Source organism: Notolabrus celidotus, chromosome 7, assembly GCF_009762535.1.
Source record: "Notolabrus celidotus isolate fNotCel1 chromosome 7, fNotCel1.pri, whole genome shotgun sequence".
Taxonomy (NCBI): Eukaryota; Metazoa; Chordata; class Actinopteri; order Labriformes; family Labridae; genus Notolabrus; species Notolabrus celidotus.
Window position 1 is genome coordinate 38288523 of NC_048278.1, and position 11641 is coordinate 38300163.

General features: G+C 39.9%; 1 protein-coding gene across 2 annotated transcripts; it reads left to right on the plus strand.

Annotated features, from left to right (window-relative positions):
* The first annotated feature begins 2873 nt into the window (after positions 1-2873).
* On the plus strand, positions 2874-10147 carry LOC117816345. 2 transcript variants are annotated; one of them, XM_034688557.1, is made up of 4 exons: positions 2874-3290; positions 4643-4791; positions 7200-7235; positions 8947-10147. In XM_034688557.1, the coding sequence occupies exons 2-4, from the start codon at positions 4658-4660 to the stop codon at positions 9620-9622; spliced, it is 846 nt and encodes a 281-aa protein (XP_034544448.1). In that variant the 5' UTR covers positions 2874-3290; positions 4643-4657; the 3' UTR covers positions 9623-10147. The 2 variants fall into 2 exon arrangements, with proteins under 2 accessions (XP_034544448.1, XP_034544449.1); XM_034688558.1 differs by lacking the exon at positions 2874-3290 and having other exon boundaries at positions 4552-4791.
* The last annotated feature ends 1494 nt before the right edge of the window (positions 10148-11641 follow it).

Below are 11641 nucleotides of genomic sequence, written 5' to 3' on the forward strand. Positions count from 1 at the left end.
TCTTGACTGCTAACGCCTCCCAAACTATGTTTACTTATACCAGTATTATGTAATGTTAAAGATGTGTGCACTAATCAGTTTGTAGATGAATTAATCGGACCTTAGGTAAAAACAAAAATAATACATCAGGTTTTTTTTATTCTTAACCCTTTTGTTTTGTTCGTTTCAGAATGCTCCTGGGTCAATTTGACCCGGGGCATATTCAATTATCCAAAAGTGTCAGAACCCCAAAAAATCCCAATACACATTTTTTAAAATCTAATTTTTAACTCCATTAATAACCATTTAAATCAAGATTTGGTCCATTGGTGTTCTTTAATTCTCTCAGATCATGGTTCAATGAGGATAACTCACTCGTTTTTCATTAAAATTCCTGTTAAAACTTTTTTTAAGTACATTGGAAAGCCCTAAATATAAATACTATAGTTTTACATGACATAGATTTTTGTTTATTTTATTTAAGAAATATATATTTTTATGAAGTGATGTTGATAAATTAACACGACACCTCTTCTGTCACATGCTGTCCAGATTTTTAAGCTGCATTTAGCTGGTTTGGAAAACATATATGACCTAAAATAGACTTTAAAAAGGGTCAATTTGACCCGCAACATAACAGGAGGGTTAAGGAAGAATCCAACTGTGGCTGGTTTCTTACAACACAAATACTACCCATTACTTTAATCTATTTTGAACCACGTGGGCACAAATCATCAAAATTTTGTTCCTATCAAGCTTTTCCTTTCTCAATTTGAACTTCTGATACTTCACTTTACTCTGATATTAAATTGTTTCTTTAAATTGTCCTTCAGGAAGTTCTTTTGTGATTTGAATATTTACCTCTGTTAATCAGTAACTATTCTCTGCATTTTCTTCTGATTAAAGCTTGGCTTTGCATTGATTCTAGTCTGTCATTCAATTATTTGTCATCTCCTAAATAACAGTACTGCATTATTACCCTTTGCATAGTTTAGATATTATACATTTTTGCAAATTGGTAAATGTACCAATGCAGTGTTTCCCCTACCATTATAATGGGGGGGGTGGGGCGCCCCCCCCAACAGCGGCACCCGCCCCCCTTGAAAGTTCAGTCAATTTAATTTCTATATAGCGCCAGATCACAGCAGAAGTAATTCAGGGTTACCTCTCTTATAGATCAGGTCTTAAACTTGTTCTTTTATTAAACAGGCTAAATTTCCCTATGTTATCTTATTTACATGACAGGATGTCATTATGCTCCTCTGCTCTCTGTACTGCATGGCAGAGTTCCCCCCCGATGCGCACAGAGACACACACACGTGCGCTCACATACCCACATCACAGCGAGATCTACAACTCGTTTTTTCAAGAAGAAAACGAGACTATGACGAGCTAAAGTGCATCACTGTTAATACAAACTCAGATGAAAACTAGCAGACCGTCGGACATTAAGAATCCATGTTTCCCCCGCTGTGCGTCTAATCTTAAAGGGGAAATATCACGCTTTTTTCATCAACATATATTGGTCTAAGAGGTCCCCAAAACATGTCTTTAAAGTTTATGCTCAAAAAAACACTTTGAAATCAGATTTTGGTCTGCCTGAAAAGCCCTCTTCTTCAGTCCTCCTCAGAACACTCTGTTTTCTCTCTGACCACGCCCCCTCAGGAAGTGGATGTGCCTCAGCTCTCCAGCACGTTGATCTAATGTTTACATGTTGGCTGAATATACACGGCTGCTCAGAGATCGCGTTACTTCAACCCTCTGAATCTGATCCAGAACCTGATCCTGATGGAGAGGCGCCTGTAGCAGGACCTTTCTGAACGATTGGTCACAGATTTAGTGTTTCTTGTTGTTTTATTTATCAGTATGTAGACGTGTGTCTTGGTACACAGCTACGAACATGTAGCTATGTGGCTATGCTAACTAGCGCTAGCACTTATCCATGATAAATAAAAATCATCCACTAGATCTTCAAATCTGCAGACGTGGGGAGTAAAACCGACCTCTACCAGAAAGGCAGCAGGACCTTTCTGAAGGATTGGTCACAGATTTAGTGTTTCTTGTTGTTTTATTTGTCAGTATGTCGACGTGTGTCTTGGTACACAGCTACAGCTACGACATGTAGCTATGTAGCTATGCTAACTAGCGCTAGCACTTATCCATGATAAATAAAAATCATCCACTAGATCTTCAAATCTGCAGACGTGGGGAGTCAAAGCAACCTTTGTGTTTATTAAGACAGCCTACAACTAGCATGCCTCCCTCCTAAGCTCCTTGTTAGCACACATGTGTGCAGGGAATGAAAAACGGAGGAGGGGTTGAGTTGTATTTTATACAGTCTATGGGCTGAACAAGCTCCGAGCTCTGACTCCGTGACAGACCGGATTTTGTTGTTACGTAACAAAAACACGGAAGTCTGAAACGGCTGGTTTCACACACATTTACAGAAAGGTGGAGAAATCAAAACAGGGGCAGAATGGATTCTTTTCATTCTCGGGGGGTTTGTAGACAGGGACACAGATTTCAGGTAGAGAACCATTAAAAAGTCAATTTTGCATGATATGTCACCTTTAAGAAATTGAAGCTATGCATTCCTGTGACAGGCTGAGTTAGCTTGGTCTCTACCTGCAGCAGGTGTGTAGTGTGAACCAGTCTCCTCCTCATTGAGGATTTTTACCCCCCGGTGTTACGTTAGTGACAAAGACACAACCTGAAGACGTCTGTTTAATATTTCATGTTTGTCGTTTTTGCCGCTCTCACTGTAGAAAGCTCGGCGTCTACAGCTTGATTTAATCCAGTTTGGTGAAACATCAGACACATTTAGTAAGTTTGGATCAACTCCTCGTCATCAAAGAGTGGCGTGAGCTGACTGTCTGTCCAGAGCGCCTGTCACTGCAGGTGCATTCAGTCATAAAGTGCAATGCAGACCTGTATTTTGCATTTATGGCATTTGTATTTGAATCAAGAGAATCAGATATCGTGTTCACATGAAGAATGTTTCCTTTTGACTTTTTTGCAGGCTAGATTGTTTAACTTAAGATATTACAAAAGCAAAAGTGTTAAAGGAGTGAAATGGGGAAACACTGCAATGTAAATGTAATTGACTCCCTCAATCAAACTGCACAGTTTTTTTTAACCAATTCATCCTTGACAGTATTATCATAGAGACAAGTCCAAATAAGGGCATGGGTTTGGCCATGGTAAGGCTCTCCATGCCTTTTTACTTCCTTCTTACTGCGTCAGCAACACTCTTCACTGACAGCTAAACACAGACAGCAGCCTTTGTAAGACTTCTTTCTCCACCAAAGCAGGTATGATTGTCTCTTGATTTAGTACAGATCATAATTCATATAAATATCAGGCAGATAATTGGTTTTTTTTTCTTCAACATCTCAAAGCAAGGTGTCGTTGTAGCCCAATAGGTAAAAAATATATTTTTATCATTTTAAAGGTATGCTTGTGGATTTAAGAACAGCCAAATTGTACAATTTGCTTGTCATTAATAACAGCATAGCCATTTTTAAAATTTTCCATTTTGAAACAAGTTTAATTTGAGAATAAAATAACTAAACTTTCGTCTTGCCTCTATTCAGTGTTTTTTTCCTGTCTAATTTTTCCTGACTTCCTAATATTTAAAAAGCTTCTGAGGTCAGTCCATGTTAATAAGCCACATTAACACACAGTGCAACTGTGGTTGCAAGTGTAAACTGCAAGGATATTGACACTTTGGAATTTCCCTAAAATTCCTAAGATTGTCACAAGTCAGATTGTTTTGAACATTTAATCTTTAGGCAAGAATATCTCCAGGTTAGCAACAAGTTCGATGTATACCTCTTATGGATAACTGTTAACTTTCAGCGAGTTTAGATGTTCCCTTTCTTTTCATATTTTGTTAAATTGACAAAATTGTCTTTTTTTAATGGGAACTAGTCACTGCATCTTAACAAAAAAAATGTGTTGTGCTTTAGACTCTGGGAAAACTAAGACATAAAAAAATAAATGTTTAAATAAAGTTGGAGATTCCACTTCATGTATAAAGGCTGGTTATTACCTCATGTCATACAGACAAAAAGAGGGTTGTAAAAGAATGACAAAGGTAAAGAGAATGGTAATTCCGTGGGAATACAATCTGTATTTCAAAGATGAAAAGATTATTAATTATGAAAATTTAAGGAAAATAATATAATCTTTAAAACAAAGAATTTCAGAGATCAAAGTCTAGTACTCTAGGAGAAACGACTTGGTAATTACTAGGGATGAAAAATGAAAAGTTAAGAGATGTATGCATTGATGAGAAAAAATATATATTATCACCTGTTTCAATGCGGTATGGTATTTATGACTTTCCCTTAGCTTTGCATTTTCTTTAAAAAATACCATTCCTAAAATGCCCATAATAAGCTGCCACAAGTGAGCAGGGTGTGTCGAAATTAAATACAAAATGCTGACTGTTCATGAGCTTCAGCTGTGAAAAAAAAACAGATTCAATTTTTAAAAATACTCCAACACAGCTTGTTCTTTATGAAGGATGTGACTTTTACAACTAATGCCAAATTTATTTACTAAGAATTTGTTATTTTTTCCCCACATTACTCAGTGCTGTTGACTGATATTTTATTAAGTCATGCATTAATGCTCTCTAAATTAATTTCCCTGATTTCAGTTCTCTGTACCCAGGATGTTTGTTCACGGTCAGATGGCTCCCTTGTGCTGGACGGCTGTAACACTGGTCCTGTTGCTGGCTGTTGGAAACAGTTTGGCTGCTGTGGACCAAAACGAACTTGCAGGAATTGTACAGGAGACCTTGAACAGGTGAGTCTACTTTCTCTGAACGGCAGGGGGGGAAATAAAACAAAAATAAAATGAGCTACAGCTCCACTTAGTGGCGGGTGGCTGCGCTACAGCTAAGACAGAACATATGACTGGCATTTCAGGCCTACAATAATAAAATCATTAATAATTACACTTTTCACCAACCAGTAATTCTGGAGCCAACTAGCAAGGATGACATAATTTTAATGTTAAGTCAACTAAACAGGCACAACTCCATCTCACTGTGTGATGAACAAAGATGGCGATCCCAAAAAGATTTTCTTAAAATATTTGTGATTATGTGACTAAAAATAGATCAAAGGTTTAATAACAATAATAATAATAATAATTATAATTATAATGATAATAATAATTTTATTTGTGGAGCTCTTTTCAAAAACCAGGTTACAAAGTGCTTCACATGGGCAGCAAAATAAAACAGGCAGTTCATAGAAACACACAAGTCAAGATAAAGAAATAAAACAGATTTTAAAAGACAAAAAAAATCCCCTCAAAGAACTCTAAAGGAATAAAATTATTTTAAAATGTGTTTCTTAAGATGGTTCAAATAAAATAAAATAAAATTCAGATAAAATCCAGGAAGGCTCTGCGATAAAAGTATGTTTTAGAAGGGATTTAAATGATCTCACTGACTCAGCAGACCTGATCTCCTCGGGCAAATGGTTCTAGAGTGTCGGACCCCTCACTGTGAACGCTCTGTCCCCTTTAGTTTTAATTTTTGTGTTAGGAATGCACAGTTAACCTCTGCCCGAGGATCTCAGTGCACGTGTTGGCTCGTAAGGTACTAAAAGGTCTGCTGTATAGCTCGGAGTAAGTCCATGCAGAGCTTTAAAAGTAATCAGTAAAATCTTAAAGGTGACATATCATGCAAAATGGACTTTTTAATGGTTCTTTACCTGAAATCTGTGTCCCTGTCTACAAACCCCCCGAGAATGAAAAGACTCCATTCTGCCCCTGTTCTGATTTCTCCACCTTTCTGTAAATGTGTGCTGAAACCAGCCGTTTCAGACTTCAGTGTTTTTGTTACGTAACAACAATATCCGGTCTGTAACAGGAAGTCAGAGCTCGGAGCTTGTTCAGCCCATAGACTGTATAAAATACAACTCAACCCCTCCTCCGTTTTTCATTACCTGCACACATGTGTGCTAACAAGGAGCTTAGGAGGGAGGCATGCTAGTTGTAGGCTGTCTTAATAAACACAAAGGTCGCTTTGAATCCCCACGTCTGCAGATTTGAAGATCTAGTGGATGATTTTTATTTATCATGGATAAGTGCTAGCGCTAGTTAGCATAGCCACATAGCTACATGTTGGTAGCTGTGTACCAAGACACACGTCGACATGCTGATAAATAAAACAACAAGAAACACTAAATCTGGGACCAATCGTTCAGAAAGGTCCTGCTGCAGGCGCCTCTCCGTCAGGATCAGATTCTGGATCAGATTCAGAGGGTTGAAGTAACGTGATCTCTGAGCAGCCGTGTATATTCAGCCAACATGTAAACATTAGATCAACGTGCTGGAGAGCCGAGGCCACACCCACTTCCGGAGGGGGCGTGGTCAGAGAGAAAACAGACTGTTCTGAGGAGGACTGAAGAAGAGGGGTTTACAGGCAGACCAAAATCTGATTTCAAAGTGTTTTTTTGAGCATAAACTTTAAAGACATGTTTTGGGGACCTCTTAGACCAATATATGTTGATGAAAAAAGCGTGATATGTCACCTTTAAAATCAATTCAAAAACATACAGGGAGCCAGAGCAAGGAAGCTAAAACCAGAGAGGTATGATCAAGTTTTTTGGTTCTGGTTAAAACCCTGGCAGCCGAGTTCTGTACAGGTTGGAGTCGATCCAGGGATTTGTTGTGCAGGCTGCTAAAAAGACTGTTACAGTAGTCCAGGAGTGACGAGATAAAAGCATGTAAAATCGTCTCTGTGTCTTTAAAAGTTAAAATGGACCGAATACCCATTAGCAGACATGTCATCTATCCAACAGCTACAGGATATCTAAATCACAATGGGAATAAAACAGTGAAAGCATTAGTGATTCATTTACAAGTGATCACATTTTGTTAAATTTAAATTTCATTTAGTCTTAGAATAAGTTAAATGTTTGTTTTATCATTATTGCATTACTATTACTATTAGAATTTTATAATGAGACCAATATGATATATCCGTCAGAGACTGTTATGTTTTATATAAATATATTTTTTATGACGTGGAGGTTGGACAGGGCTGTACAATAAAACTTGTATATCTATTGTTTCTGTTATAACTAGTTATAACTGACACTGTGCTGTTGTGATTTGACTGTTTGTCCCTCCATCCGTCATCTAAGACTTAGTACAATTATCAAACAGAGCAGTAATATTTTGTTCCTTTTTTAACGCAGGTACACACCAAGCTACGAGAGCACCACTGGTGGAAGGTAAGTACAAATAACTAAAAACACAGTAGGGGAGAACGGGGTTGGTTGTCACACGGGTTGGTTGGCACACTTGTTATGTCTCGCCACCAGAGGGCGCTGTCTCTCAAATTGGGGTATGGACATTTCCAGAATTAGGATCAGAGCTCACCTACATAGTCTTCTCTGGAGTAAGACAGCTGAACTTGAGGTGAGAGGACTTTGTGTGTTTTTCATGTCAAATTGTAAATATTCAGCTCCTCAGTATTTTCCTTCTAGGCTTTTAAACGATGGGTTTATAACAAAACAAGTGTTACTAGTGGTGCAACGGATCATTGTTGATCCGTGATCTGTACGGATGCCTCTCCACGGTTCGGCACGGACGTTGTCCGCGGATCAGTTGATGAAAAAAGTTGCGCGTGTTCACGTGCTGACTGCATGTTCAATCCACACTCACTCATCAAGCGCAGCGGTAGTCATGGCAAGTGAAGGAGCAGAGGAACTTGAAAAACCTCCTGCATCTTGTAAGTCACATGTATGGGAGCATTTTGTGTTTCCCTGTGAAATACAGTGAATGCTGAATGTGCTTGGGCCACGTTATGAAATTCTGTCGCGCACCCACTAGACCAGAGGCCGTCAATACACGGCCCGCGGGCTGCATCCGGCCGTCTATTTGTGGCCCCCGAACTGTTACTCCTTCACTCTGTGTTTTAGTCGGGTCACCCCGTGTTTACCGGGACTTGTCTCCATGCCAATGATACGCAGACAGGCTGTTACTGGGTCCCTTAGAGTCCACTGCTGCGAGTGCAATTTTTAACTTTCACTTTCGTTTCTGGAGCAGTTCGCATGTTGGCACTTTGCCAGCTGTAGGACCCTAGAATAAAACGGTGTGTTCACAGTTTGCAGCTCAAAGAAAAGTGGACGGTTAAAATCAGCAAATGAAAGAAGAATGGAGTGAAACTTTTGAGGTTCCTCTGCTCCTTCACTTGCCATGCCATGAAATGCAGTGAATGAGGCAGGACTGGGCCCACAGATAGGGTGCTTTGCACATGCTGCACATTTTGAGTTGAATGTTGTTTTTATTTAATGGCCAAAGTGTTTCACAAAATAAATAGAGGGACAAAGTTATATTTGTCTTGTCTTCTTTTTTTTTTTTTGCTGATCCGAGAAATGATCAGATCCGTGACTCAAAACCGTGATCCGATCCGAACCGTGAGTTCTTTGATCCGTTGCACCCCTGAGTGTTACCCTTACAAAGTGTGAGGGGGAAGGCTATAGTTTAGATTTTTACTAGCTAGCTGAGTAGTTGTTAGATGGTTGTTAAACTTGATGCTAGCAAAAAACTCCAGTTGGGGTTGGGGTTGGCATTAAAATACCATTGTGACAACCAGCCCCATAGTGTGTGACAACCATCCCCGTGATGGGGTTGGTTGTCCCAATGTGTCAGAGTGTCTTTGATAGTTAATTCCCTCTTTGTTACAATGAGTTGGAAAATGAGAGGGATACACATTTCAAGCCAACACCTTAAGCTTCAATTTAATGTAGGAATGATCATTGAAAGATGTTTTGATGATGAGCAATCATCAAAACAGTAAAAAGTGTGACAACCAACCCCGTTCTCCCCTATGTGGGTGGCTAAGGTTAGCAGAGCTAGCACCACCAGTCTTCTGTCCACCACACTACGAGATGCCATCTGTGGTCTGTATTCATATTTTGTGTCTGTTTCCTCTGACAGGAGATTCCCCATGTTCAGCCTGGCTGTGAGAGTCCCATACAACAAAGAAAGTAAGAAGTATGACATCAGTCAAGTCACTGACTCTGGTGAAGAAGTGAGGGAAACAATGATCAAGTGTGAAGTCTACAGCAGCTCGAGGGTGGTGGCTGCCACAGTTCTGAGATGGCCCAATGTTGTGGATCAGTGTCCTGGAGAACCAGTGCAGTGGCCCGATGTTCTGAAAATATGTGGTCTCAGTGGAAAGACAACTTGGTTGGATCTTAAAAGAAAATGCTCTAAGACAGTTAGAGACGGCAGAGCTGATCACGCAGAGTACCGGACTCTTCAACACTTTAACTCCTTATTCAAAAACCAGAACAGAAACGATCTGCTGCTTTTCTATGTTCTGGCTTCACCGTGTGATCGAAGATGCACAAACCACTCAAGTCCCTGGAATATTCTTGAAAAGATTAAGATGATTAAGCAGTGGAATAACTATGCTGTAGTGTTTTCTGATGTATTCCAACCTCGTAACGGACACATCATCCCTGAGGAAGACCTCAGAGCAGCTCTTGGGCGGCTTGGGCAGTCAATCGGTCTGAGCAACATATTCCGCTGTACAGAACAAGATCCAATGCAATGTACGAGCTGCTCTAGAGATGATACAGTCACGGGGTTTTGTGTTTCAAACTCATGAAAATCTGGTCTCTGCATGCCAGTCCACTTCATCCATAATGGCTAAACATAGCAGGTTAGAATCCCTCTTTTAAAGTGTTGACTGGGTGGATAGTAATAAAGGAGGAGGTCAGGGGAAATGGTAAAATATGAATAATGGTGATGGTGTAACCTTCTGGCAAAGTGACCTTAAGGTCTTGAAAAGGAGACAGCAGAGGCGACTTATATAACTTCCACTGTCACCTTTTTTGGATTGATTGATCTAATTTGAACTCAGCTGTGTGAATCAGCTTTGTGTGCAGGCTCAGCTCTCACCAAGACCTGAGGTGTTCATTTATGCTTCCAGTCTTTCGGACAATTTTTGAGGGTTTGGTATCAGACCAGGAAGCAAACACTCAGTCATTGTGTAATCCAGGGGTTCGCAAACTTTTGAGCCCATAACCCCCAAAATGTAGGTGCCAAAAACTCGAGACCCCCACTGTCCCTCAAAGTGATTTAAAGGTGACATATCACGCTTTTTTCATCAACATATATTGGTCTAAGAGGTCCCCAAAACATGTCTTTAAAGTTTATGCTCAAAAAAACACTTTGAAATCAGATTTTGGTCTGCCTGAAAAACCCTCTTCTTCAGCCCTCCTCAGAACAGTCTGTTTTCTCTCTGACCACGCCCCCTCAGGAAGTGGGTGTGGCCTCGGCTGTCCAGCACGTTGATCTAATGTTTACATGTTGGCTGAATATACACGGCTGCTCACAGACCCGCGTTACTTCAACCCTCTGAATCTGATCCAGAATCTGATCCTGACGGAGAGGCGCCTGCAGCAGGACCTTTCTGAACCATTGGTCACAGATTTAGTGTTTCTTGTTGTTTTATTTGTCAGCATGTCGACGTGTGTCTTGGTACACAGCTACCAACATGTAGCTATGTGGCTATGCTAACTAGCGCTAGCACTTCTCCATGACAAATAAAAATCATCCACTAGATCTTCAAATCTGCAGACGTGGGGAGTCAAAGCGACCTTTGTGTTTATTAAGACAGCCTACAACTAGCATGCTTCCCTCCTAAGCTCCTTGTTAGCACACATGTGTGCAGGGAATGAAAAACGGAGGAGGGGTTGAGTTGTATTTTATACAGTCTATGGGCTGAACAAGCTCCGAGCTCTGACTTCCTGTTAGAGGCTGGTTTCACACACATTTACAGAAAGGTGGAGAAATCAGAACAGGGGCAGAATGGATTTTTGTCATTCTTGGGGGGTTTGTAGACAGGGACACATATTTCAGGTAGATAACCATTAAAAAGTCCATTTTGCATGATATGTCACCTTTAATGTGTCTTCATTTAGCTGGTCTGCAGAACATTAGCCTACCTATATGAGCATGTGTCTGTGTTTCCTGTGCCGTTATGAATGAACCTCCTGCTACTGATGCTTTAGATAATTAACTGTTCACTAACTCTGAACTGAGGAGTCATCTGGAAACAAAGAAAAGCAGAAAACTCATTACACTTTCTATTTTCAAGGTTTCATTTCAAGGTTAGCTACTATTTGTGTCCATATTTTTTTACTATAATGGGTCAAATGTACCATTTTTAGAGAACTTAAAAAAAAAAATTCTTGGAAGACATCTCACGACCCCCCATTTGTGTCTCGCGATCCCCCAGGGGGTCCCTCTCGACCCACACTTTGGGAACCCCCGGTGTAGTTTTTGTAAAATATCAGGACATGAGCAGACTTATGTTTTTAGCTAGTAATGATACACTCACAGGAAACCTCAGTTTATGTGTGGAACTGGATCGGGAGCCACAGGATGCTTCTGAAGGACGTTAATCAATGGACATTGCCAATTAACGTTGGATGATGACGTTGCTCAATATTAACCTGGTATGCATGAAATCAAATCATCTGATCTTTTAAATTAAATAAATATATGTTTATCTACTACCAGATTTCTTGTCAATTTCTTCTTGTTGACTGTTTTTGATTTTATTGTGATATATATTCCACGATATTCTGCATTTTACAGTTTATCGTGATTACCAGTTTCT

Coding starts and splice junctions, on each gene's coding strand:
- LOC117816345 (XM_034688557.1), top strand. CDS start 4,658: ATGTTTGTTCACGGTCAGATGGCTCCCTTGTGCTGGACGGCTGTAACA. Junction 4,792..7,199: donor GTACAGGAGACCTTGAACAG/GTGAGTCTACTT, acceptor TTTTTAACGCAG/GTACACACCAAGCTACGAGA. Junction 7,236..8,946: donor GAGAGCACCACTGGTGGAAG/GTAAGTACAAAT, acceptor TTCCTCTGACAG/GAGATTCCCCATGTTCAGCC.